This window comes from Astatotilapia calliptera, chromosome 3 (assembly GCF_964374335.1).
Source record: "Astatotilapia calliptera chromosome 3, fAstCal68.1, whole genome shotgun sequence".
Classification (NCBI taxonomy): Eukaryota; Metazoa; Chordata; class Actinopteri; order Cichliformes; family Cichlidae; genus Astatotilapia; species Astatotilapia calliptera.
In genome coordinates, this window is record NC_137424.1 from 43,898,700 (window position 1) to 43,925,245 (window position 26,546).

At 41.4% G+C, this 26,546-nt stretch overlaps 1 protein-coding gene across 1 annotated transcript; it reads right to left on the minus strand.

The window, feature by feature from the left end:
• Window positions 1-1,389: 1,389 nt before the first annotated feature.
• On the minus strand, window positions 1,390-23,133 carry slc7a8a (solute carrier family 7 member 8a). Its single transcript, XM_026162291.2, has 11 exons — window positions 22,368-23,133; window positions 16,355-16,559; window positions 12,703-12,854; window positions 6,785-6,910; window positions 5,847-6,000; window positions 5,292-5,415; window positions 4,123-4,226; window positions 3,637-3,733; window positions 3,372-3,521; window positions 2,994-3,171; window positions 1,390-2,586 (listed from the first exon to the last, which is right to left on the minus strand). Exons 1-11 carry the CDS (start codon window positions 22,498-22,500, stop codon window positions 2,426-2,428), a joined length of 1,584 nt encoding a protein of 527 aa, XP_026018076.1. The 5' UTR covers window positions 22,501-23,133; the 3' UTR covers window positions 1,390-2,425.
• Window positions 23,134-26,546: the final 3,413 nt, after the last annotated feature.

Here is a 26,546-nt window from a genome sequence, read left to right on the forward strand (position 1 = left end):
TTTTTTTTAGACCTTCCTATGATCCATCCTATCGTTTTCATTTCACAACAACCTTTAGATCCACAAAAGTTGAATTATATACATTTTGCAACCACGCAGCAACAGGCTGAAATGACCCATAATGTAAACCTATAAACGGCATCTAGCACCCCTATCTTTTTTTTTAACCTTTCTCAGTGTGATCAAGTGTATCAGTCTGCCAACAGCATGAACAGGTCAGACAACACCGGACCATGGACACGTAACTAGATGATTAAGTTCAACTGAAGCTGCAAAAACGAAGACATGAGAACGCTTCCTCACATATGTTTTTAATTCTTCTCACACACTCATCGCCAACATGTACATTTACATTTTCAACACAGAAGTAGGCTTGAGACTTGAGTCTCAGCACGGAAGGTAAAATGCATCTTAAATTAGAGACAGATTTAAAAATGGCATTCTTATTACAGCGTATGTGGTTATTATAACATATTGCAAGTAGGGAACTTTCATATCACCTTAGCTACTTTCATATCACCTTAGCTATTTGCACATACAACAAAAATAGTTCCACCACACTGAAGGTCTGTTTTTGGTCTAAATGCAAGCAAGAAGCGCAGCTGCAGCACATCAGGGAAGGAAAGTCGGCGCTGCGGTGCTTTAAGTAACACAGATCAAGCTTCAAACTTTGTGTTACACCTGGCACAGTTTGCATTGTCGTGTCACATAAAGTTGCAGCATTTTGTTTCAGAGTTGAAAAAGTTTTCAGGCCTGCATCATAAAAACTGATGGAAATGTCACGATCGAAGGTGTTCACATTAAAAGCATCCTTTGAAATTATTTTGTGTACATTTATAGATAGATAGACATAAATGAGGCCTTAATTAAAAATTCAAACATTAGTCAGTGGTTATTTTTATTTACTAAGAAACAATCTACAGACTGTTATGACACTGGTGTAAATGCACAATCAGGCACAAAACACATCATTGTACTTGTAAAGACATCCAAGAAACCCTGCGCCTCTTACAGTTTAAGACAAATCTCTACAACACTGGTTTCTAACACTTATCATCCTCTTGTGTGACTGAGACTCCTGAGGAATAAATATCTAAAGCACCAGTACAGACATATACCACTAACAAACTGTTTTTCAAACAAGCCGTCAGCCGGATGTGTTTGGTTTTAGGCAGTGTACTGTATGTAAGGAGAAGGCAGTGGGGATGCCCTGAGACACTAGTGTAAAACTAGGAAGGCTGTGGATACAGGAGTGAGTGTTTATGTGCGTGGGAGTGTTGTTACCAGAATGTACAGGACAATCATAACATAACCAGACAGCATGTAATGAGTTCATTCAGGGGTGCGTGTTCAGATTTTGCTGGTAGCAGTCGTAATATTGCACTAAAATGTCGTCTACTTCATTACTTTATTCGAAAATATCATTTTGTTGTAAAGCTGTTGTGCTTATGCCTTACACAAAGCATAAAACTGATTTCAACAAAGCTACAAAGTAAAGCTACAAAAACATTTTCATCAGAGGTCATGAAACACTTAAACGCAGGCGTTCACACGAGCACGCGAGCAAAGCATGGAGAAAACGAGCGCGACTCACCAGCGGGCTCCTTTCAGCCCGTGCTGCTGTGTAGTGTGTGTTTTTTTTTTTTGGGGGGGGGGTTTGCTTCATTTTCTTTTGATAAAAGAAAAGAAAAAGTCCCCACATCTGTCAAAACGCAGCTGGAATGGCACACGAGCACAGGAGTATATTCTAATTAAGGCAATTAAGAAAAAAACCTGTGCACCACTAATACAATACAGGTGTCCCACATTCACACTTCGAAGAATACAAAAAGAGCTGACATGAATACGGTGTTAGAAAACACTAAAATTAATATATTAATAGTACTAGAAAAACTTAAGCAATTATCACAATTACAAAGTAAATGAATGAGAAATGTTTCAGAATTAAAGTTAAACACAAAAACAGTATTAGTGTACATCACAACATGAAATGACTTGATCTGAATCGGATTTTCACAATCAAAATGCAGCTCGGGTGTGCTGAACGCATGAAAACACAGATTAACAACATCAAAAAAACTAAGAACAAAAAAAAGCGTTGAAGTCATCACGGTCAGTCTTGTGATAGAAATTTAAAAAAAAAAACGTATAAAAAAAGTCGCTCTTACAGCGAGAGTTTGCAGATAGTGAATAAAGGGCAGGGCGATGATGATGATGATGAAATGGAAGGTGCTAACCTTTGTTTATTGCACTTTTGATGGACCCCAGACAGGAAGGTTTGAGGCCAGACTACTTAATTTGACATCAAATAAAAGACTAGGCGTGGGGGCACGTGTATAGATGTGTGTTTTCATGTGTGTGTGTGTGTGTGTGTGTGGGTGTCTGAATATGTTTGGTGAGCAGGTGAGATATGAAAAGTTGCACTTCAGCAGTCTGCTGATTTGCGGTTGTCTCTGTCCTCCTTCGACAGAGGAGCCCTAGCCTCCTTCATTTCCTCGCCTTCCTCGCCGCTCCCGCTGCTGCTGCTGTCGCTTTCGGCCGGATAAACGACCATACAGAACTTCTGGCCCACGTATGTCATTTTATCTGAGAGAAGAGAGCAAAAGAAAAGGAGTGAGGACAGATTGAGGTGCAGGCTGTCTGACTACATGATGCAGTTATTAAATAGCATAAAGAAAAACAACTGCTATTACTTGTAGTTATAACATTTTATAACATTGCGGTCGTGGAGTGGACATCCTAACAAATTCACATCAAAGTCAACTACAAACAACCCAAGAGCTACATCTCATGACACGAAGTTCCACTGGTCATGATTGCTTCTGTAAATATATAATTATTTTAAAGCATGTTGTGTCTAAATTAAGTACGGTGTCAAAGAACACTTCTGACTTATAAAATAGTTCCTAAACAATAATGAATTTGCATTTCCTGAACATTGAATCATTAAGTTAATGAGAGGAAAAATATTGCGCTGATTTATGGGGACATACCAACAAAAGCGTCAAAGCACTGTGGCTTGTTGTCCCAGTATACTCCCAGGAAATAGACTGGGACACCGGTGAGCATGATGGCGAGGCCGATGCCGCACACCAGGGGCTCAGAGTAGAGGGAGAAGATGAGCAGGAAGGCCCAGAAGAGGAGGTAAATTACCGGCCATATCAGGCTGATCTGAGAGGAGAGAGAGGAAAACAGATTTTTATAACGTAGAAAGAACAATTTTTTTTAAACCACTTTTTAATCATTCATTTAACTCAAATTAAAAGCTATTCCCATTAAAGCTGAACTAGATGGACATTTACATTGTTTAAATAAGCAAAGTGCAAAATATATTGAGTACAAAGCTAAACCAAAGCACCACATGAACAGACCTTGATTGGCCGGTGCATGTCGGGCTGTTTAATACGCAGAACAATCTGCCCGGCGACAGTAACTCCGTAGAAGAGGTAGTTGATGAAGCCCACGTAGTTGATGAGGGTGTACATGTCACTGGTGCACAGCATAAGGAGGGTGGACAGGCACTGAGGAATGAGAAAGGTTTGTTGTGTTTAACCGAGTGTGGTCAATGGAGACAGAAGAACTTGTGTATGTGGTAGAGGTAATATGGAGCCGTGTAACAGGGAGAGCAGTACTCACTGTGAAGAGCAGGGCAGGGATGGGAGTGCAGCGTGTCACATGAATCATGGCCAGCAGACTGGGGAGGTGGCCCTCTCTGGCTCCGGCGAAGAACAGTCTGCAAAGGGAGAAGGACAAACACAATGAACAATGTTAGCACGAGGGAGAAGCCAAACATTATGAAGAAAGCAAGAAAGACTGGAGGGGGTCTGGGTGCTCAGTATTACGACTGTGATGAATTTAGTGGACATAAAAGCAGGTTAAAGCTCATTTCGACCTCTCCAAAAACGCTGCCTGCCCCAAACCAAGTGCCCTAGTTGACTTCTCTGTCTGCCACATTTTACATTTGGTTATGAAGAACAGACTTTAAATTTGAGGACTACTGAGACAATCCATGCAAAATGTGTCATGTTAGAGCAGTTCATAGTAAAGCTTTGGCCTTGATGTCAAACACTGACTTCACATAGTACGTAGTCTGTTGATACAAGTCAGTCTAGTCCAACTAACCGTGAAGATGTGAAGAGGGAACCGTTGACTCCCCCGAAGGTGGAGAGAGCCACAGAGATGGGCATGATCCACGCCATGACTCCGAGCAGCTTCTCACCAAAAGTCTGGGATGGAGAAAGGGTTGGATGATAAACAGACATAAAGGCACATAAGTATGTGTTTTAATTGGAGATAGAAATAGATGATGTACACACAGAAGACCTATATAGACGCAAAACCCACTTCAACACCACCTCTCATGTTCATTTACTTTAAACTGGAGCTGGACTGCTTAACATGTACTCATAGATTACATTCAAGTTTTGTCACATGCTAATTAACCCTACAACTGAATCATACACTACTTTTTATATCTTATAGCTTGCTGGTGTCAAACATAAGGCCCATGGGCCTGAAACGACCAATCAAAGATTCCAATCTGACCCACTGGGCAGCTTGAAAAATGTGAACGAGGGCACTGATAAAGACCTCCCTCATGGACATCCATACTATGCCAAAGTAATAAACAAACAAATCACAGAAAAGTTCCTGTTTTTTTCTTAATCTAACACACTGTTACTGACTTGAGAGCTTTAAAAGAAGGCAACAGGACTTTTCATTTCTAAAACAACTAGCAGAGAGTCCCAGGTAATAAACTCACCCACCATAATGTCTCCAACAGCCCTGGTGACGACTCAGGACCACCTCTAAAGGGGATGGTTACCCTACTAGGTGTATATTATCTTGGACCTTGGACCAGTTGTTTGAGAACTGAAGCCTCTTGGATGAGAGGCAAAACATCTTCAAAAAACCACATCCAGCTCCCTTCTTTTCAAGCTCTCAAGGCTACCTTGACCTAGATGCCTGAGATCCTACACCAGGGGTAGGAACTCCAGGCCTCAAGGGCTGGTGTCCTGCAGGTTTTCCATTTCACCCTGGGTCAACACACCCGAATCAAATGACTAGTTAATCACCAGGCCTCTGGAGAACTTCAAGACATGTTCAGGAGGTCATTTAGCCTTTACATCAGCTGTGTGCTCAAGGACACATCTAAAGTTCCCCACCCCTGTCCTACACAGTCATAGTATTATTGCCCATGCATTTACCAACAACGACCATTAGAGGGTGTCATTCATTTGAAATAACAAGGTGTGTCTGAATGAAGTGACAGGACCACCACAGCTACTCACCACAGCAACAGCATTTGAGGCAAGCAGCTCCTGAGGACTCATGGCTGTGACATAGGCGATGTTGGCGAAGACGTAAACGAAGGTCACGACAGGGATGGAGATGAAGATGGCGCGAGGAAGGTTCCTGAAGACAATACAGCACAATACTTCACTTAAGAACTGAGAGAAAAGCAAAAGATTTAAGGAAGGAAATTAAAAAGGATGTTTTACAGGTGGGGTATTAATGGATAAGAAAGGTTACCAAAGAAAAGGAAATGAGGAAATAAGTCACTACTTTTTTATTTCTACATCTGTGACCAGACACTGGGAATGTCAGGGGGATTTTTTCCATTGTTAAGTTACATAAATTTCAGAGAGCTTTAGCAAAAAGGATCAGGGATTAAAAATAAGCTTTGTTGGTATGTGACTGCTAATTACTCAAACAGTCACAAGCAGCTTATAAATCAGATATATTCCTGTGGCAGTGTGGCATTTAATCTTGTGGGAATGTGGTTTTCTACACACAGCAGCTTCATATTTATATATGTATATGAGAGGCAGCGTAAAGTGTCTTACACATAAGGATCCACCAGCTCCTCTGTGACATAGTTGAGGAAGTTCCACCCGCCATAGGCGAAGGAGCCTTGTAGGAAAGCTAAGGCTATTAAACCTACATCGTAGTCCTGGAAGGGCTCAAAGGCGTTGGCAGGCTCCAGCCAGTAGTACTCTCCTACAGGTAGAGGAGAAAATCTTCAGCTTGGCACAAACACAATGGAACATTTACAACGATAGCACAAACTTTTCCAATTTTCTAGTCATAGTAAATAACAAAAAACAAAAAGCAGTTTATTTTATGGTTCTCTCTGTTCATTTCTTAAATCTGCATGACCTTCCCACATTAAGCGGGCCCGTTCCCAATCATTTATCTCTGGTTTGATAACTTGTTTTGCTGCCGGGGTAAACAGCCTGGTTTCCTCTGAGGTCTGGCCATACTGTAGGGAGCCCAGCTGAAAACTATCAGCTAATGAAACAGCGTGTATAAAACAAGTTGTAAAAGGTACTTTGTTAAATCCTTGTAAAGTGACTTTGCAGAATGTGTACTGCTTTTCCTCATTCCTTCTTTTTTATTCTTTTAAATCCCCTATTGAGGCTTGTTTTTAAAGATATGTCTACCACTCTCTCTATTGCATACAGTTCCTCAGATATGAGCTAAATTCCTCCCATCAAATCAGCCTTTGAACTCTTCATTATCTCCAGACAATTGTGCAGAAATCCCCGTTTTGCCCTTACAATAACTCTTCCTCAGCCATGTTTGTGCTGTAAACCCTCACAAGCCTGCTGATATTAGCAAAAGGGCCCCAGCAACTCGCTGACCCCTGATGTGAAGCCTTTACTGTCCCGACACACTGAGCGCGTCCCCACTGACCCTAAGTCTGTGTCTGTGTGTGCAAGAAATGGCGAAACCATTGTGAGCGATGCACATATGAATGCACATATGGCAGCGGTGAGCTTACCCTTGCAGACCTGCACGACTCCCATGATGATGATGAGTGCCAGCGCCAGCAGCTTGCCGGCAGTGAACATGTCCTGCACTCTGGTGGCCCACCTCACGCTGGAGCAATTCACCCATGTCAGCAGCACTAATAAGAGAGAAGCACACAGTTATAAATCAAGGACAGCATTAATTCAGCCAATACTCAAAATCAAGCTCAGTTGCAAGCTGTCGCTGATCTCAGTGCCAGCTCGCAGCAGCTGACGGCTCAGCAGATATCACTCTCATTAAACTGTGCTATTTAGGCTGCTTCTGTCTTCTTTTATTTAATATGAATATGCAAGCCACTTTGCAACCCGACTCCACCCCAGCTCCGTCTTATCAAGACGTTTCAGAGAATTTAGCCTTTAGTGGCTACGTCTTAACTGCGAAACCCAGGAAAACCAACCCTGCAACCTACAATGTAACCTGACCTGCACCTACCTAAAAATGTAACTACACGTCGAGTCGGTGCAGTCAGCAACTACTGCGATTGGCCAATTACACCTGTGCCATGTTTCGGGCTACTTTTTCGCAGCAGTGTATGAATGAGAATAACAATATTGCCTAAAAATCGTATCATAGTTAGGAGCAATAATCATAGTACAAATGTAAGGACAAATGTCAGTGAAGTCCTGGAGGGCAATTGCTGAAACTAAACTCAGCACTGATGTAAGGGAAAGAACTAGAGGGACAAAAATGTTTTGTACCCGAAAAAAACAACTGACCACAACAAAGAGCAAAGACCCAGGAGGGAAAAAGTCCCAGCATTTTGTTTGTTTCTATCAGCTGGCACCACATGAAACACACTGGGACAAGGACCACAAGGTCCATCCATCCATCCATTCGCTTCCGCTTATCCTTTTCAGGGTCGCGGGGGGGCGCTGGAGCCTATCCCAGCTGTCATAGGGCGAGAGGCGGGGTACACCCTGGACAGGTCGCTAGTCTGTCGCAGGGCTAACACACAGGACAGACAACCATTCGCACTCACATTCATTCGCACATTCACACCTAGTGACAATTTGGATTATCCAATTAACCTATCCCGACAAGCTGCATGTCTTTGGACCTTGGAATTATGTTAAATACCTTGGACAAGGTATTTAACATAATTCACCGCATACCAGCGTAAATATCGGCAGTGACGTTGACAGCTTACGTAGGTTATGTGGTAGCCTCAACAGCGATTCCTAAATCAGGCGTTAGCCGAGAGCATATCTACCATCATTAATGCTGCTCTGGTCTGAGGTCTTGCTGCTGCCCTCTCTGCTTTCAGCGTTGCAAGCATAAAACAACAGAACCACACCACCAACAAAAACTACAACAGATGGACATAATGACTTTCTTGTGGTCCTGACTGGACTTGTTTTACTTCACTTTGCTCCAATTTTTCAACCGAATCCTTCAATATCATTGACTTCAGATTGTCACGTATGATCGGACACTCCTACTGTTATTACCGGACATATACGAAATTTGCACTGTGAAACAGTCAGACCATGTATAGATTGTGTAAAAGTATTCTGCTGAGCATGCTTATGTCGACTTATCTTTGGAGTCGGGTGTTTATGAGCTGAGGTAATAGTAACCGAGTAAAATTTGTTGATCAGTATCACTGAAGGCTGTGCTGGTTTATGCATTAATTGCTTTATCACTTCATTCACTCAAAGGCACTGTCACTGCATAATTTTGCCCAACAGGCAAAGGAGATATGAGATATATCACTGATGACCCCGATAGATTTAAAGTTTCTCTCATATCAGGTCAGTGAATTAGATTAAAGCCGCACATAGACAGCAGCGACATTTGACTCCCTTGCTGCATCATCACATTCACCCATTATCGTCGTGTGCCTCACCTGCAGTTTCCCTTTAAAAGGAAGCAATTAGTTGCTACAACACGAGTGGCGATTTATGAATAATGCAATGCACTTTGGAGCATTTCTATGCTTGCATGCTTATATAGTGCAACATTACATGTGATTGCTACTTTTTGAAAGTTTGTGGACTTGCTCCTGTCGATGTATTTACTAGAGAGCTTCATATCAGGGTTGATGTGATGAAGCCAGATAAGCGCGGCCTCGAGAAATTACTTGACATGTTAAAGTTTTATAGGGATGACCGATGTTTTTTCTAACTGTCTGGTCCTTTCAGAGCTCTCTAATCCTGCTCATCTAGCATTTAGCAGAAGTTTTTTTTTTTTTAGAAAGTCCTAAAATGTATTTAGAAAAGCTTTTGACCTCATGGGAAAGCTAACACATACAAGAGATAATGGATTTGATCTGTACTGCTGAGCACAACAAGCCAGTGGGTTCAGGCCAATAGGGTGCCATCAAAGAATAAGCTTGTTTGACTTTGTGGGATTAAGTTCATCACATTAAATAACTCTGAGCGGAGCTGCCACTGCGGGGAACAAAGCCAGGTGCACGTGAACGGACATGCATGATATTAACATACTGTGTGCTCAATGCAGACAAAGAGGGGCACATGATGGGCTTTGCAGATCGGACATAGTTGTGGTGGAGCTACGCAGAAATTTGTGCATCTCCTGCTGCTACTTCCTCCACACAAAAGCAGGAAACAAAAGGCATGCAGATTAGTTCAAGACTGATTCTTATGTAACTCTCATTAACTACATATTAAATCCCCAAACTGATCTGGTGGTAAACAACTGTTTTAAGAGCCAGATGATGTTTCCCACTGCTCTGCATTTCAGTTACAGCATAAACATTCCCTCCTGCTCTGCTGCTGACTGGCAGATTGTGGACAAACACCTGAAGGCACCATTGGAACTTGGAGCTGCTGAGCTTTTTCTAAGCACAGCATACAAAATGAAGACATTATTTGCTCCGTGCGCATGTGTGTGTGTATAGGAAAATGTCCTGAATTAACCATGAGCCTGTAGGAAAACATTGGAGAATTATGACCTTGCACGGAGCCATCTGTAGGAAGAGGCAGACCTCACGAAGAATCCCCCTGCATGTCTTTGAAATGGTACACCATTTAAAAAATAAAAGCCTGTCATGCAGCATGATGCTGTCAAACTGCCCAGTGACTGGTACTGTCTGGTTTGCCTGTCACCTAATCCGGAAATAAATAAGTAAGGCAATATCCTGCAAACTATTACATAACATTCTGCAAAGGCCATGTTTAGGAAATCACAGGTACGTCTAAACACAGACCCAAAGGAAACGAGCAGGTGACCTTTAACCAACTTTTCTCTGAGCAACAAATCATCAGCAAGCTTTTTTTCCCCTTAAAAGCTGCCTGGCAACATCTGTCTAATCAACTCAAGAAAGAAGAAAATCTAGAATTACGCAATAAAGCATGTGCTAGCAGTTCTTGGTAGAGCTAAGCACATTTGGCTTCAAGTCATTTGTGTAAGTGGATTAAAAAAAGGCAGGTTAATACAGGTCAATGTGTCAGAAACATTAAAAGCAAAGTATTCAGACAGAAACAGAAAAACTAAACAATATCAAAGAAGCTGTTTCCTGCCTGCTTCGTCAGCACCAACATGCTTGTTGTATATCTTGTCAAGGACCATGATGGTTATTAAGTTTGATCCCTTTCAGCCCTTTCAGAGGCGTATTTACAGGCTTTCCCGCATTAAGCTTAAGTGTTTCCAACAAGAAGTGTGCCATGTAGCTATTTTGTTGTTGTAACAGGGCTTCTTCTGCCAATTTCAAATGACATTTCTTCAAATGTAAGCAAGCAATTATTGCTTTCCACCTATTTGGTGCCAAATAACTCGGAGCATAAGACTGCTTATTCTGCCAGCTTAGTAAAGTAGCAGTAGTGTTTTTGGCTATGGTCATTAGCAGCAATCAATTGGTTAACTACATTTAAATGTCTTTTCATGCATTCTCATGCAAGTCTTTGGAAAGTGAGCTTTCAGCATCATTAAGCCAAACAGGACAGCAAGCTGAGCTCATCATGGGAAGCAAATCAAAATATACAATACTCCGCAAAAAGTTTCACTCTCCCTTGAAAAACTTACAAAGTGAAACTTTGTATTTGCCATTTTTAATTATGCATGTTTTATACGCTTTAGCATGCAGACAGGGATCAAACCACCGGCCTTTTGATTAGAAATGCTGCAGTCATCCACTCACTTTCAGGATCTAAATCCAACCATTTTTTGAGTGTAATGGTAAAAAAGTGATGGAGGGCGAAAAAGAAAGAAAGTTTAAAAACAACAAGAGTTGGATTTAGTAGGGAGATGCAGGAAACATCTGAGAGAGCTGCAGTATACAAGATGAGTGAGTGAGAATGCCTCGAGGAAGGAACTAGTGTGCAGTTTAACTCAGAGAGAGATATTTTAAATCAATCTGCATCCAGAAAACACCACACTGAACACAACCGTTGTCCTCCTGAGAACTGAAAGCACTTTGCAGTACCTTAGAAGAGATGACCTAAAAACATTGTTGCTCTCCTTATTCCCCAATAAATTTCATTAGAGTTGCAGGGGTTAGACCACAGCTCCCAATAAAAACAATGTATACATGAAATGCACGAATCGCCGCCAGGTAACACAAACAGTGCATGTATTCTTCTCCAGGCTTCACGACCGTCTCTTTTTGTGTCTCAAGGCTCCCTGAAGTATTTGTCTAGTGTGTGTGAACTTTGTCAAAGTACTCAAATCTACCACAGTCATGTTGGCGCCAACACATTTCTCCATTTGTCTCCACACATTTACTCCTCACGGCTAAACTCTGCCAGCTCCCTGTGCACTTCCTCTCTCACATGACCTCTAACTGAGGGTTAAAAAACACAAGTGCTTCATAAAACAGGGGAAAACTGGGATAGAAGGCATAAACTGGATAAACAAAGTCATAACTCAACCAGTCAGTGAATTATAAATAGGTTGAATGTGATGACGTCAACAAAGCAACAGTTGCTGCATTGGAAAATGTGCTTGAAAGGACTTTCAAATGTTGAACTCCACAACATCTAAATGCTGTTATTAGACTCGTTTGTTAAAGCTGCATGAAGCAGATATTTGCTCTAAGCCCCTCCCACAAGAGAAGTGAACTAGGCCTTAAAATAGGTGAAACATGTCTCCCAAACCCTCGATTGTACTCAATTGTTGCCGACATGGAGCGCTGGAGACAAGACGATCAAGTCATCGTTCCAAGTCCGCTGTAAGGTCAAGTCTCCACGTAAGACTCGGAGCAATCACACAACCACAGGGTCTCCATAGAGCCTTCTGCTCATTATCTGATGATGACATTTACACCACTTGGAGACCCCGAGCCAAAATATGATGGCAATGCGTCAAAGAAACTATAACCAATACTTAAAGCCAAATTTAAACCCCCACTCTAAGCAGCTCAGAAAGACTGCTTTACGTTTCTTGAAGAACTCCAGACAGTTGGTGTCGACACCAATGTGCTGACGACACCAACTGTCCGCCATCTATAATCCAGTTATGAGATCCAACACCCGTTTTCACACCGTGTGATTAGGCAGAGGATCAATAGGGACTCCACGACCCTCTTATGGACACACCCAATAGGTCTTAAAAAATCTGGGACTCTCCACCAATTGCTCTTAAAACTGAAGAAGCTTCTCGGATGAGAGCTGAAACGTCTTCAAGAAACTTAAAGAAGTCCAGACGCTTTTCTTTCCAAGCCCCTTAGACTACGATGACCTGGACGACTGAGAACCTTCACAGACATCACTGCTTAAACGTTTTTGTGTTTCACAAATTATTATGTAACCTTTAGAAGTCAATGCCTTCACCAGTTTAGCATTAACGCCATTAAATTCAGTCAGAGTTTGTAGTTCAGTTTATCTTAGTTGTTGGAAGTCTGTCCTCCATGACGTGGAAAACACACCTCTGGGTTGTGGTTCATTTGTGTCTGGGCGTGTGCACACGAGTTAGATGTGATGTGCTACTCACAAAGACAAACGGCAGCCAGCACACGCAAGCCATTTTCTGGTGGAAAGCAGGTGGGGAACAGAGGCTGCAGGACATAGTTGGAGAACGTCAGCGCGATCACAGCCTGGTTGGTCGGGTAGATGACAAGCACAGCGATCCACAACCGCAGGAACCTGCGCAAAAAGAAGGGATAGTTATGAAAGAACTTTAACTGAGTATTAATGGACTACGCGAACAAAAATAACAAGTCAATAAAACAGTTCATATGTTCATGGTTTATTAAGCTTGTAACAGTCAATGATTAGTGAATCATTTATGAAAGTACCAGTGCCTATTTCACTTTCTCCACATTACATTAATTTAATAGTTTGTACTAGGAAAAGAAGCTACACAACAGTGTCACCTTTGGGTTCTGAGGAGCCATGAATGGCTTCAGTTGCTATACTCAGCTAACACTAAAAAACAAATGACCCAGTTACTGAATAGAACCACTTCCTTGCATCACTCAGAACAAAGCAAAGAGAGGAAATCTCATGCTGCTTGTGACTAAAATAGTAAAAAAAATTTGCAGCTACTTTGATGTTAGGTTACCGGCACATTGCCCCGTTATTTTCCTGTGTTTGTGCAGGGAAACGACATTTAGTTTAACCCAGACCACTAACATTTCTGCCTGGCAACAGTTTAAAATGGGGTGACTCATCCAGTCTTTTAACCTGCCAAAGTAGCAGTAGTCATGGAGAAACGCAACAGTGAAACAATACACCAACACGCCACATGTTACACATTGTCTGCTTTAATATCACATCAGCCCATTGTTTTTTGTTACATTTTTTATTGTGTTTACTCACATTGATGTATTTTGTAATTTTCACCTCGTTTTCATCTTACATGATTTGTTTAGATAGACATGCCTGACAATACTTATCTCACTCGCCTCAGCATGATAACAAAAACATGCAAACAGGCAGATATCAGCAATAGTGGAATAAAATGAATATCGGGCTGATGACACGAGATTTAGCAGAGCTCAGGGGCTTAACGGAGTGACAGGTATAACCGTACACGTGATATCTCCATTAAATTCTCTGGAAGCTTAAAAAGGAATCATTACACTCGAGTGCATTAATGGGATGGCGGCTCGCTGGAATTTGTGAGTGTTTGTTAAAAAACGTCACTCTCGAATAACTCCCTTTTCACACTGCTCGCTTCACTTTTAGCATTTTTAATACTCAAATTTAGTATATTTCAGGTAAATGATGTATTTTTTTACTTTACTAAAAGGATCTAAAACCTACATTTATTACTGTTAAATACAGTAAAAAAATAATGTGTTGGGTTTAATGTGTAAACATATGATAAACTAAGGTGACAACGATGAAACAAGCTAATCTACCATTACACTTTGAAGCACACCAAGCTAGCTGCAATATTTTAATGTTAATTAATGTATAAATTATCTATAATATTATAAAATGGACTTGTTGAATATTAGGTTGTTAATAAATTATGAAAAGAACAATCTGTAAGTTATTTAGCACTAAGTAGTATTTAAATATATCAGTGTATAAAGTTTGTGGATGCAGCTAGAAAACAATGTTAGATTCTGTTAGCTCATAAGTTAGCATTGCACCTAAAAACTAAAATGCTAACAGTAATGCCTTTCTTCTGCACTGAGTCTATGTATAGTCTTTGACCTAGACTACACAAGTGGTTGACACTGTTGCTAGTGTTCAGTCGACTTTGTTTTAAACCTACACATTAGGTACGTCATAACTTCAAGCCCTTTGGAAATCCTACACCGTAATCTGACGTGCACCTTCCTAGAAATGTAACCATACATCGCCCTCGACAGCTACAGATGCAGCTGTCGGCGTCACCCACTTGTCGAGGCTACAACATGGCCTGCAGTTACATTTCTAAGTAAATGCACGTCAGTTTACGGTGTCGGGCACAGCAAAGTTACGGTGTAGAGTTTCAGAAGGGTTTGCAGTTAGGATGATGGAATGTAATGAGAAATTTGTGAATCATTTGTTTCCATTTAACTTCCACTTAAACCACTGAAACCAGCTACACCTACAGTATTCCGTGTAGGGGACATTACAGGTGTTACGTAACCCTCGTCAGTTTGATACAACAAAGGCCCTTTGTGCATGAAGCGCTGTCCATTCAAGTGTTTGACGATACAATTTTCAAATTCTTTCTTCTGCGAGCTCGCCTTCGCACAGCTGCGAAGGTGATGTAAGTACACCCACCATTCCAGTTAGTGACTTATAAGCACGCCCCCATATACACAGATGGGGACAAAGGGAGCAGCAAAACAAAAACAAACATCCCTTGAACATGGATTTATTTATGCTATACCCAGGGCACATGGAAACGGTGCGGCCCCAACACTTCAAACTGAGCATGTGAAGCCACAGAGTACAAAGTCTCTGGAGTTAGATGTTCATTGATGTGTATTGATAGTTTGCGCACAAAGAGACACAAACAATCATTGTCTGTTTGGTCTGCTTGAATTCCTCTCCCAGAATATCTTGATAATATGCATCCTTGTGATAGTTGGAAAAAACAACAACAATGGTCTGGTGTGTGTTTACTTTCTGAGAAAAGGCCTAGTGTGTGTGAAATCTTCGCTAACAAACAATATTGTTTTTGCTAGGAAACTAACTTAGCGTGATTCCCAAGCTCTTGCTGTAAGAAGCCATTTATGGATGAATGGGAGGAGGCCGTGAGCGGAAAGTCAATTCAAAACTTTCCATTAAAGATTGAAAACCCCCACAGCGGCGTGCCATTCGAGATTCTCTGAGTCACCTGGAAGCTCATTTACTGGCAACTAATTTGAGTCAGTTGGGTGAATGTCTGTTTCTAAGATCTGCAGCTGGCTACAAGCTAAAGTCCACCTTTCTACGGTGGACTTTAGATGCAAAAATTTCACAAAATTAACATCATTGTGGGATTTAGTGTTTTTAATATGTTATATCTGGTTGCTGTGCTTGTACCTCTGGACCTGCTTTGGATCCATACATCTGAGCTCCATCAGCTGGATAATCCACCAGGACTCGTCAAATCCATGTCAAATTAACTTTAGTCGTTTCTGGCCCATTTCAGGCCCTTCTTCTCTTTGTCATGCAGTTAATAACCAAACCTTTTGTGGAATGACTGGGGGCTTCTTAGCCCTCACTGATGTGAGAGTGAATAAAAAAGTCCAAAGAGAGAAGCTGAACTATAAATCATTCCAATTACAAAGATGTAATCCTTTGAAAACACATTTGTTATGGAGAAAATCAGCTTTCAATTAGTAACAAATGGTGTCCTATTTTTTGTACGTCATGGTCTTAACTTTTTCCAGCATAAAGAAGACAGCTGGCGACCCCCCCCCCCCCCCCCCCCCCCTGTATCCTTAATGTTGAGTTTTGACACCTCAGTATATAATCAATAAAAACATGGTTTCAGGGCCATTAGGATAAGTTTCTGTTTTTTCGAAGGGTGGCCCCAGTAAGCTACTCTGAGGTCTTTTGTTCAATGACGAGGCCAATGATAGAAACTCCTCAATTAAAATAAACAAAACAGAGTTACCCCTAGTAGACCTCCAATCGGGGAAGAGTTAAAACACAGGTGCTGATTTACCCCTGAAGATGTGTGACATCTATAAAAGAACGAACGACTCACTCACCCTGCCAGCCCGCCGAAGATGTCCTTGACGTAGGAGTAGTCTCCTCCAGACTTGGGGATGGTGACGCCTAGCTCGGCGTAGCACAACGCCCCGATGGCGGTGATGATGCCGGTGATGATCCAGACGATCAAAGCCACGCCCACTGAGCTGGCATTCTCCATCACACCCTTTGGGCTGACGAAGATACCTGAGCCAATAATGTTACCTGGTGGAGGGTGGAGGGAGAGAAAGGGTTCACGTTTCAGAAGTGCTGTCCAAAAGCATTATGGGAAGTAGTTGTCTAGCTTTAGGGCTTGTCCCATGTTATTAGAAAACAAAGTGTGGCTATAAGGGCAACTGCTCTACCAATTTATTACTATCTTGTGATTATTATACAAGTGGATGGCTGATCACTGGTGTATGAATTCACCCAGAAGCACCGAGGGAAAGACTGAGGAAACAGACATATGACAAACTAGACAGGAAATAAATAGTTAGGTCACGAGTAAAATGGAAAAGATGCTTTAAAAAATAAGAGAGAGAACGAGCAGAGTTTCAACAGCAATGAATCAGTCGAGCTGCCTGGCAAAGTGGGAACCTGCGATATGCTGACTTGGCATAGCTATGAGGAGATGGAAGAGGGCCGAGAGCAGGGTTAACGAGTGCAAAGAGGGAGGAGGACTGAAACGTGGACGCAGAGGGGGGAGAATAATGCCCTGACATATTCAATGAGCGTCAGAGAGCAGTTTGCACAGCAGATGAAAGAGACGGATGGTTGGGTTCAGGTCTAACACGAAAGCGTTCACTCCTCTGATAAGGCTGACGTTGGCGGTCACGAGAACTGATCAAGTTCAGCTCACCGTGGTTTGAAGGCTTGATGCCATCAGCCACAGGGAAAAGTGCCGGGGTCAAAGGTTGGCTGGGTTAAATCACAGTGAGTGCAGTGTTACAGTACAAAAGTCAGAGATATGAACGATGCTATCATATTGTGCCTCGAGACATCATCAGGTGGATCCTTTGTGGCTGCTATAACTGCAGATAAAGTGTAGTATTTAAGCTGCTGTCGACTCCTGTTCATACCAAGCTGGGGGATTAGGGCTCTAAGTTGTGAATATTATCAAACTACTTCCATTTTAACCAATTAGACAAACTAAACCATCCTTTAGTAAAGGTTTTTAGACATTTTACCTGTGTAATATTAACGCTACATCTCTGTTTATATATCTTCCAGGAAATCAGGTGGGCTTTTTTTAATTTCTTGTGTAATACAGGACTGATTCTTCAGGCCTGTATAAATCTAAATCAAACAATTTTTTTTTTTTAAAAATCCTCCCTTGTTTGCACACTCATACACACACAATGCTGCTCTATTTAAGCGCTCGTGGTACCTCGGCTTTCTAAGATTAGCCTAATCTAAGTCAAAGGCATGTGCACAACTAAAAACATGCACATTGTTTTTTAGCTGTAACAGACTCCATATGGATTGTGTGCGAGTGGCGAGAGCAGCCGCTGGCTTACATAACGCTAGTTGCAGCTTAAAGGTAAAAAGGAGACAAACAAACTCTTTCTCCCCTGATTTTGTTGACAACTTTATGACAGAAAGTGCCTCACCTTTAACATCTAGAGGCAGGGGGGGAAAGCAGCCATCTGCTGACTCAGCATTAATGTTGCTTTTCTTGTAAAACGGTCTGGATGGGTGGATTTGCCTGTGCAACATAAAGTTTGGTAGACTTTCCAGAGGCTTTTGAGTGTAAAGTGTCTGATCTATGTTGTTTTGAATGTGTTTATGCTCTGAGCTTTAGATAATGGAGACTTTTTTATAGAGGCAATCAAATGTGCGCGTGCATGTAGTGCGTTCATGTCATGTGCATCATTGCGCACTACGGTGCAAGACTGCTGACTAATGTGGAATCTGCATGTTTCCTGTTCTTACATTTGTTGTTTTACACCCCTTTGTCTCCAAGCAGGCCAAGGGGAAAGAAATTTGGGAGGTTTTTTTGGTTTTTTAATGTGGAGTTGCTAAACTCTTTGCAATCTCTGACCAGCTGAGTGCTGCATCACCTTTAAGAAGCAGGCGATAAAAAGTCTGAGCTGTCGAATCTCCACAAAGTTGTTCTTTTTTACATATTTAGGTACATTTTTAACTACAAAATATAAATAATATATTTTTTTATTAGATCGTTGTTTCATAAAGGAAGAGGATTGGTTTGTGCCCTCTGAGCATATTTCTGTTCCTTGTTTTTCAAAACAAGATTTCATTTTTAAGGAATTAGAAAGACCACTTTTTCATATCTAGGTTTCTAGGAAGCCACATTTTATGTGACTCATAATAGAAACTGGGATCACTGTCTGGTACGTTCAGCTGCCCACATGAGTCACCAGAGCAGTCATGTAACCCCCCCACCCACCCCCAATGAAATAAAAAGTAGCTAAAAAGTAACGATAATTTGCAAATTAAATGATACGTAATTCTTTATGCAAAATAATTTTTTAACATAAAACACCAAAAAAGAGAATGCGATGAAGCAAAAATAAAAACACTTAACGTGCATGTTTTAAGTGGTAGTAAGACTTGGCATCGACAACCAAAATCTAAACAATGCCATGAAAAATAAACACAAAAACACCTGATGCTGGATACAGAAATGAGGCGGTGTTCATGTTAAAACTCCGACTTTAAAACAGATTTAAGATTTTTCTAATCTGGTACAAAACAAGGTCTTAGTCTACATTGCAACAACATATAAACCCATTTAAAATATTTTCAGGCTTAGTTGTGCATAATTATGGGCGAGGCCACTTTGAGTGACAGGAACATGCTGCTTTGTTGTGTTGAGGTTGTAATGAAAGACCTTCTGAGGAGTCTGGTGTTCATCCCCCCCAGTAAGTACATTTTGTTCCAAGGGTGTTTTTGCAAAGTCAGCATCAGTCTTAATGTCACAGCAGATTAGAGACGCACGTTGCTCAAGAAAGTGGCTAAGACAACTTTCCACAAGAAAAAAGAAAATGCTAAAATGCTACACTCAACACTTTGAAACCGTAGTTTATAAGCCAATGGTTTCCACATTAACCACTGTTTATATATTCAGTCTTTTACATAGACTGTAGATAAATGATGCCTATGTCCCTCTTTTATATACAGCCTATTGTATAAATTAGCTTGCCTGAGCCTCCCTGTGACACCCCTAAAGATATCACTCAACCAAACAGCATCCACAAGTTATAAATGTTAGGCAGCGTGTGTGTGTTTGTGCAGCATTATGATATAACCCAGATGAGCCTTTGCAAAGCTCTGTAGAATTAGTCTTTGTATTTCCCCTCAGCTGCAAATCCCTGTTTAAACAGCTACCAAGCTGAGGCAACCTGCTGCTTGGCCCTCAGCCGGAGACTCAGACTGTGCATGCGTGCATGCTTTTGAATATGAAAGGAAGGTATTATTACACTGAAGTAATTAATCGGACGTAACTCGCATTAATGGTTTTGATAGCAAGAAGAGGAAAAGAGGAAGCAAAATAAAGGCAGGCTTGTTTGTCTTTTTATCATTAATCCTGCCAATTATTCCTGGATTTAGTCTCTGCAATGTGAGTCAGTTTAAAAAGAAATTAATATTTAATAAAAGTACGATTCATCCAGGAATTTCTTTACATAATACAAAGACTGGAGTGCAGCTCAGACATGGCTAAGCCAGGCAAGCTAATAAAACAGCATTATCAGGGTGGAGCCAAGAATGGCCAAAAGTTCACTTCTAATCCCAGGCTTTGGACCTTTCTGCAGTTACGTGTCTTCATTTGTGTGTGTGTGTGTACGTGTATGAGCGATAAATGCCTGAACTGTACAATAGGCCATAAAAACATTTGATGTCCTCGTGTGCTCGACCCTTTTCATGGAAACCCAGCAGGGCATGTTCGTGAACCAAAGGATCAGTCGAGTCACCTGAGCTCACGTCTCCCTCGCACAGGACGGCGTGAACTGAAGTGGCATGAATGAGTTACTTGGCCAAGGACAAGAGGGCTGAGCGCCGAGGAGTGTGGACTATGGAGGGCTATAAAAACCTCCCGGCCCTGTGCTGCCCCAACATTTCTTAACGATTGGCAGGTAAATGGAGATTGATAAAGCAAGCAGTTTAGATTATGATGAATGCGGGTGTGTTGAAGGGTGGAGCTGAGCTGGTGGAGTAAGGATGCTGTCAGCATGCGCAGGGATCTCCAGCGTCTGATTTCACAGAGTAACAGTCTCATCTCTCCCTGCCACGTCATTTTTTTGTACTCCTCTCTTGTTGAAAGCTTCTCGGGATATCAACCCACCCCGCCGTCTCCCCTCTCTTCTCCCGTTGCCGTGGAAACACGTGAATGAGTGACTCATCCCCCGCCCTTCTATTCCTCCTGGCAAGGTCAGCATGAGGACCGCACACTCTGGCAGGACAACCTGTGCCATATTTTACCCCAAAGTTTTTATATATCAGTTTGTCATGTGATGATGATAATGCACCGAGAGACCCCTGTTGCTGTTAGACAAATGAGGGATGGCTTTCACCGCTCGCGTTAACTAAGTCCATCTAATCCACGAGGATAGTGACAGTACTAGTAGGCTGATTGTGGTCATTTGAATTGAAATGAAATTTCTGGTTATTTGGTAACTATTTTGATTGAAAATCAATCAGTCAACATTTAAAACAATGCTAATCAATCACACACCTGATCCTCATCATCATTGCTTCTATCTCTGACCTCGGAAAGCTTCTTCCAAGAGAAGTTTGCATGTTATGTTACGCTGCAGTACATATAGCTTATTTTACAATTTGCCCCGCGTAATATAAAACAGCACTTTGAACGATTCGAAGACTTAAGCCTTTGTCATCATTTCCTTACTCCTCACTCCTTGCAGTTTAGGGGACTGCTGGAGTACTCAATACTTTATTAAACACTCTAAGCATGAATAGTGGGCATTATCACTACAGGAGTCTTAGTCATGGAGTGAAATTTTTGAAAATCCATAATGAAAATATCAAAATGTTACTGATTTGATCTTAAACTTTACAGTCTTGTGGGTCTTTGCACTCAACACAATACTCAAATACATAGCAAAGCAGCTTTCTATTAGTACTTTTCCTCAAAAGTGTCACGGTGCAGTATTCAGCTGTAATTACAAAGAATGGTGGATTCCCGTGCAAAGGTTCCTGCATTTTACAGGAGTAAGGAGTCAAATAACTGAACTAAAAGTTAAAGTGGCTGGAGAAATGTCTTTAACCCTTTATCTGATGAACCATATATGGTAAGTGGATGATCCAGTATCACTGTAGGGTTGAAATTTTGAGCTTGTATTGTGGTGTGTGTGTGCATTATAATGGGCTAAAGGTGCATTTTCCAGTCAATCCTAACTAAATTACAGCTGCAGGCTCAGATCAGTCACATGAGCCTAAAAACTGCATGCACCAATCCTCAGAGATGAGTTAAAGGGACAACATCCTGATTGCTGCAGAAAATTGACTACAGAAAAATGATGATAGCTTCAGTGATTAACGACTGCAGGGGCAAAGGGCAGGAGACTGTTACAGGGCAGACTCAATTACAATATAAGTTTAGTTTGTGGTGTCTACCTGTGTTCAGCTGTTTCCAGCTGTCATGTGAGGTTGCTCTGTAGAGAGTGTGTTTGCCTGTTTTAATCATTTTAAGCATGATGGAGACTTAACGCCCTTTTTGATTAACTACAATATGTGTTGGCAACATTTCTGCCTTGCTTTTAGAGTCACACAAATGATCATCATTATCATAAACTTGTAAACTACATTCATCAAATCTGGAATTTGATCCCAGTGCAGCTTTTTTTTACCCTGCTCATAACTGAAGAGCAGGTGGCTGTATACTCTGATTTTCTCTGCAGTGCTTAGTCCCGTCCCTGTTTGTCATATTCTCATTTTTACACACTTTTCATACAGTCTCAGACCCTCAGACATTCAACATAAAGATTCGTCGCTGTGCTGTCAGACAACAGCCTGCACCACATGTCATTCCCACGCAACAGCAGTGACACTCACCAATAATAATACCGCAGGCGCTCACCAGCCCGATCTCCTTCTTGAGCGCAACACCTCCTCCTGACTCCTTCACAGCGGCACCATCCTTGGCAGATCCCGCCGTGCTGCTGCGTTGTCTTGGGCCGTCCGTCATCTTATTAGATGGACGATTTTATTTCGTTTTAAATGTCTTTTTTATGCACTTGGTGTTGCCCGTGCGCTTGGAGTGCTTGGAGTGCTTGAGCGCAAGCGTCTTCCTTGTGCGTCTTCCTTGTGCGTACAGGAAACGTGCCCCGCTTATCTGATAAAGGACGTTTATCGTTGCTGCTTTCAGCAACTTGATTAATTTGTCAGATTAAGAAAAAAAATCTCTATATTAAAAAGCATAAGGTCAGCAAAAATGTGAAGTGCTTTTTGGAAACCGTGTGCAAAAAGAAATAAAAAAGCGCAGCTTCCTGACAGCTAAGTTTCTTCAAGATTTCCGCGCAGCTGACAAACCAAACAAAGTGATCTCGCGCAGTAGAGCCTGACACAAGCAGCGCGTGATGATAAGTCCGTTTATCGAGAGAAAAACGCTTATTCCAGTGTCAGGTAGGTAATAAATACAGTGACACGGTCCTTGTGTCAAACAAAGAGACACTTCGAAACAAAACAAGAAAGAGCTCTCTCAGTCTTTCCTTGTTCCAGGTGTGAGCCGGAGAGACAAAAACATCCTCTCAGAGAGCTGCTCCAGCAGTGCAGGAAACACTCAGAAGTAGCTCAGCTTTGCCGTAAACACCGACTTGTGAAAACCTTGAACAGAACACTGAATTTGAGTAGATACACGTTCTTCATAGCACCGCCCCACTCCCAGCCCCCTGTCTACTTCGAGTCTGTGTTTTTCTTCTCACGACCATGAGCTCGTGCTGCGTTACTCATTCCTCCTTCAATAAACAACTAAAACCGCTTTTTGATTAAGAGAAAAGAAAAGATATAAATGTAGATTCAGTCTTCATTGCTTCTGCTCCCTTTGCCCCCCTTCCTCTGTCATACTCTCTCGCTTATTATTCAAGATGCGGTCTAAATTTAGCTCTTTCACCGAGACGTCACACCTCACGCTGCACGCCACAGCACTGCCGGTGTGTTTTCATCCGTGGGGTCTGTGCAGCTTTACATGGTCACAGACCCCTTTCCCTAAATCGGGGGTGTAACATTTATTTTGATTCTGTGGAGAGAAATTAGTCTGATGATTTACATGCGTGAACCAAAATGTACAAGTGTTCACAGGGATTTGTGTGTAAATCTGTGTTTGTGTGTGTGTGTCTGCTAGTGTGTTCCAATCCACATACACACATATATTTTACAAATAGATCCAGACCTGAACAAACATATTTTCTTTATTTCTACCTCACCACATATATGGTGTTTTTCCGGGCCAAAGAGTTTCCTGTGTGTGCAGATGTCTAAGAATGTTTGTGACATTTTTTCACTCGCCTATAAATCATCAAATATGCCTAAAATGATCACCTGATATGGACGAATCACGCTGCACGTGCACGCCATGCTTGCAGTTTTTACGGTGTCAGTTTCACATGTCAACAAATGTAAATGCGTTTAAGTACAACCGGAAAACTGGCATATCTGACTTCCCGTGTCACTGCCAAAAAACAAACTCTTTTTTTCTTCTAAATAAAGTGGATAACTCGTCATTCCACGATTAAAAACTGATATTATTTTTTTTATCATATGTCCCAGTTTTCTTAAACATGTGGCTCCGTGAAGCTGACACCAAATCGTCCGAAATCCTGGAGTGCACGTGCACGGTGATGGTGTGAAGCGTGGCACAAACACTCTTGGATATGTGTACACTACTCTGTGTACGTGAAAAACATGTGACACTGAAATTAAAAATGCTTGTGATCACTGCTTGTTCCGGTTTGGATGTAAAATGGTTTTGTGCCTGTTCACATTTGTACTGCAAACCCACATCTGGAAAGACTTAGAATTACACACATTTATACATTTTAGTTTACAGCTGTGGATCACATCATCCGCATGTATCAACCTTCTGAGAATATTTTCTCTCCATAAACCCTGAGCTGCCCCCAGTGAGTGTGTAGGTGAACATTACACAAGGCGCTTATAGGCACCGCATAAAAGGTAGAACTCTATCAGGAGCAGTTGGCGAGTGTTTGCAGACGTATCAGGAACTTCCGTGCAAACTCGCTGCCAGCATCCCGAGCTCACAGTGATTGGAAGGAGGTTTTTGATCCTGCACCACACATCTCCTTGCAGCCTCCAGCAATCACTCACAAACCAGCTGAGGTTGCCGGGGGAAACCAACCAGCCTTTAAGCCTTTATGGCTGAGGGCTAAAGAGCGAAATACACTGGTTACACAGCAACATTGTAAACATCCTGCATGCGATGTTGTTGCTTCAGAATCTTTGGGCTGCATGTTTTTTTAAATAAATCTATATTTAGAATTCACATAATGTTGGTTGCTCTTGGAAAATCAGTTATAATGATAAAAAATGTGTTTTTAAAAACAATTTGGCGCCTTCAGAGAGAAGGGTCAGAGAATACGAAGAGAAAAAAACAATTTGTGTGCACTACTCGAAATTACACTCTCTCTTTCTTTCTCTGTAAAAACTTGCATTGTTACCTCTTATTGTAGTGTGTCCAACCACCAGTATTTGTAGGTGCTCAGCTAAAATAGAAAAGATCTCTATATAAATATATCTTAATCCTTCTTGAGCTCACACCTAACTGAATATTGTGCAGAACACGAGCATGTCTCTTTAAAAGCCAAAGCACTGCCGCTTCTTCCAGATTTTCCCCTCACTGTCTCAATAACTGGTGGGAATTTCTCATTTTTCCTTTCTCCCTGAAGAGATAAGAGGACAGCTGGAGTAAGCAGTCCCTGGCGGTGTAGGAGACACAAGGACACTCATTCAGTGCAGGAGCTAGCTGGCAGGATGAGAAGCCCTGAGCCAAAGTGCTTCACAACACATTTACTGTCAAACATCTTTCCCTTTATTCGCATTTCCTCTGATTTTATAGGAAAGCTTCACCTGAGAGACCCCCAGCAGCACTTCCTGAACAACTGTTGACTCATGATAGCGGAATAGACGACAGGCGTTACATATCTTGAGTTATTGAATCTACAAATCTGTGCGAGGCCTTGCTTTTCTGTGCCGAGTGAACAAAACAACAAGGTCACCCGAATCGCTGCAGACTGGATTGAAATGACCCAGATTTTTGTCATCGCAGACAAAAAAGTTCATACTGCAAATCCACCTTTAGTCACGAACACATTCATCACGTGTTTCATCATTAGGAAAGTAAAAATAAGTGGACCAGTTTGTTGTAGTAACTGAGCAGGTTTTAGTGGGTCAGCAAGTACAGAAACTAGACCTCCCTTTAGCTATAGAGTCGTGCCTGAAAAGAAATTAAAACATTAATAGTCCAACTTTTACTTTTTTCCTCCTTTCATGACTCAGAAAATTATGCACATTAAACAGAGTACATATATATGTAATACACAGCGTGTTGGAGGTGTTCTCTCTCTGAGATTCAGAAGCACAAGAAGCCAATAACCAATAAATGAATTCAGCATTATCACTTGATTACGTTCGTGTATTGACCGCCTTTCATTTAAATGTATCAGACAGAACAAAAGTTAATCTAATTAAAGTTCCTTTAAAGAAATCGACCTCCTTAATTTAATTTTGAATTAATGATTAGTTTAAAGATGTAATGTGTGGCTATAATGAAGACTGAAGCTCAGCCTCAAACACCCTTGTGTGTCTGGGTTTTGGTCGACACTTTAGAGGTTTAATTACGGGTTTAACTAAATCAGGTACTCTGTGTTTTTGTACCTGATGAAGGTCGGTTGGACTGAAACGTTGTGATTTGATAAAATGAGACAGTGTGCAAAGGTTCTTATTTATAATTTCTTTTTCCAGAGGAGGTTTAGTTACTCAAAGTAAAATGCTCTGGGTCTGTTTTTCCTCTGTCACCATCATCAGCTAACCAGCCGAAAGCTGCCAAACACTCTGATCCACATAAATAACAAATTAAATATCACACAATGAAGTCAAGTTACAAAAATCTCAAGTGTTTTATATTTAAATATATTCTAATATAAATAAACACAGGCAGGGGAATTAGATTGCTCTCTTTCTTCATTATGTGTAAAAACCCTTGCGATTATAGGCTGA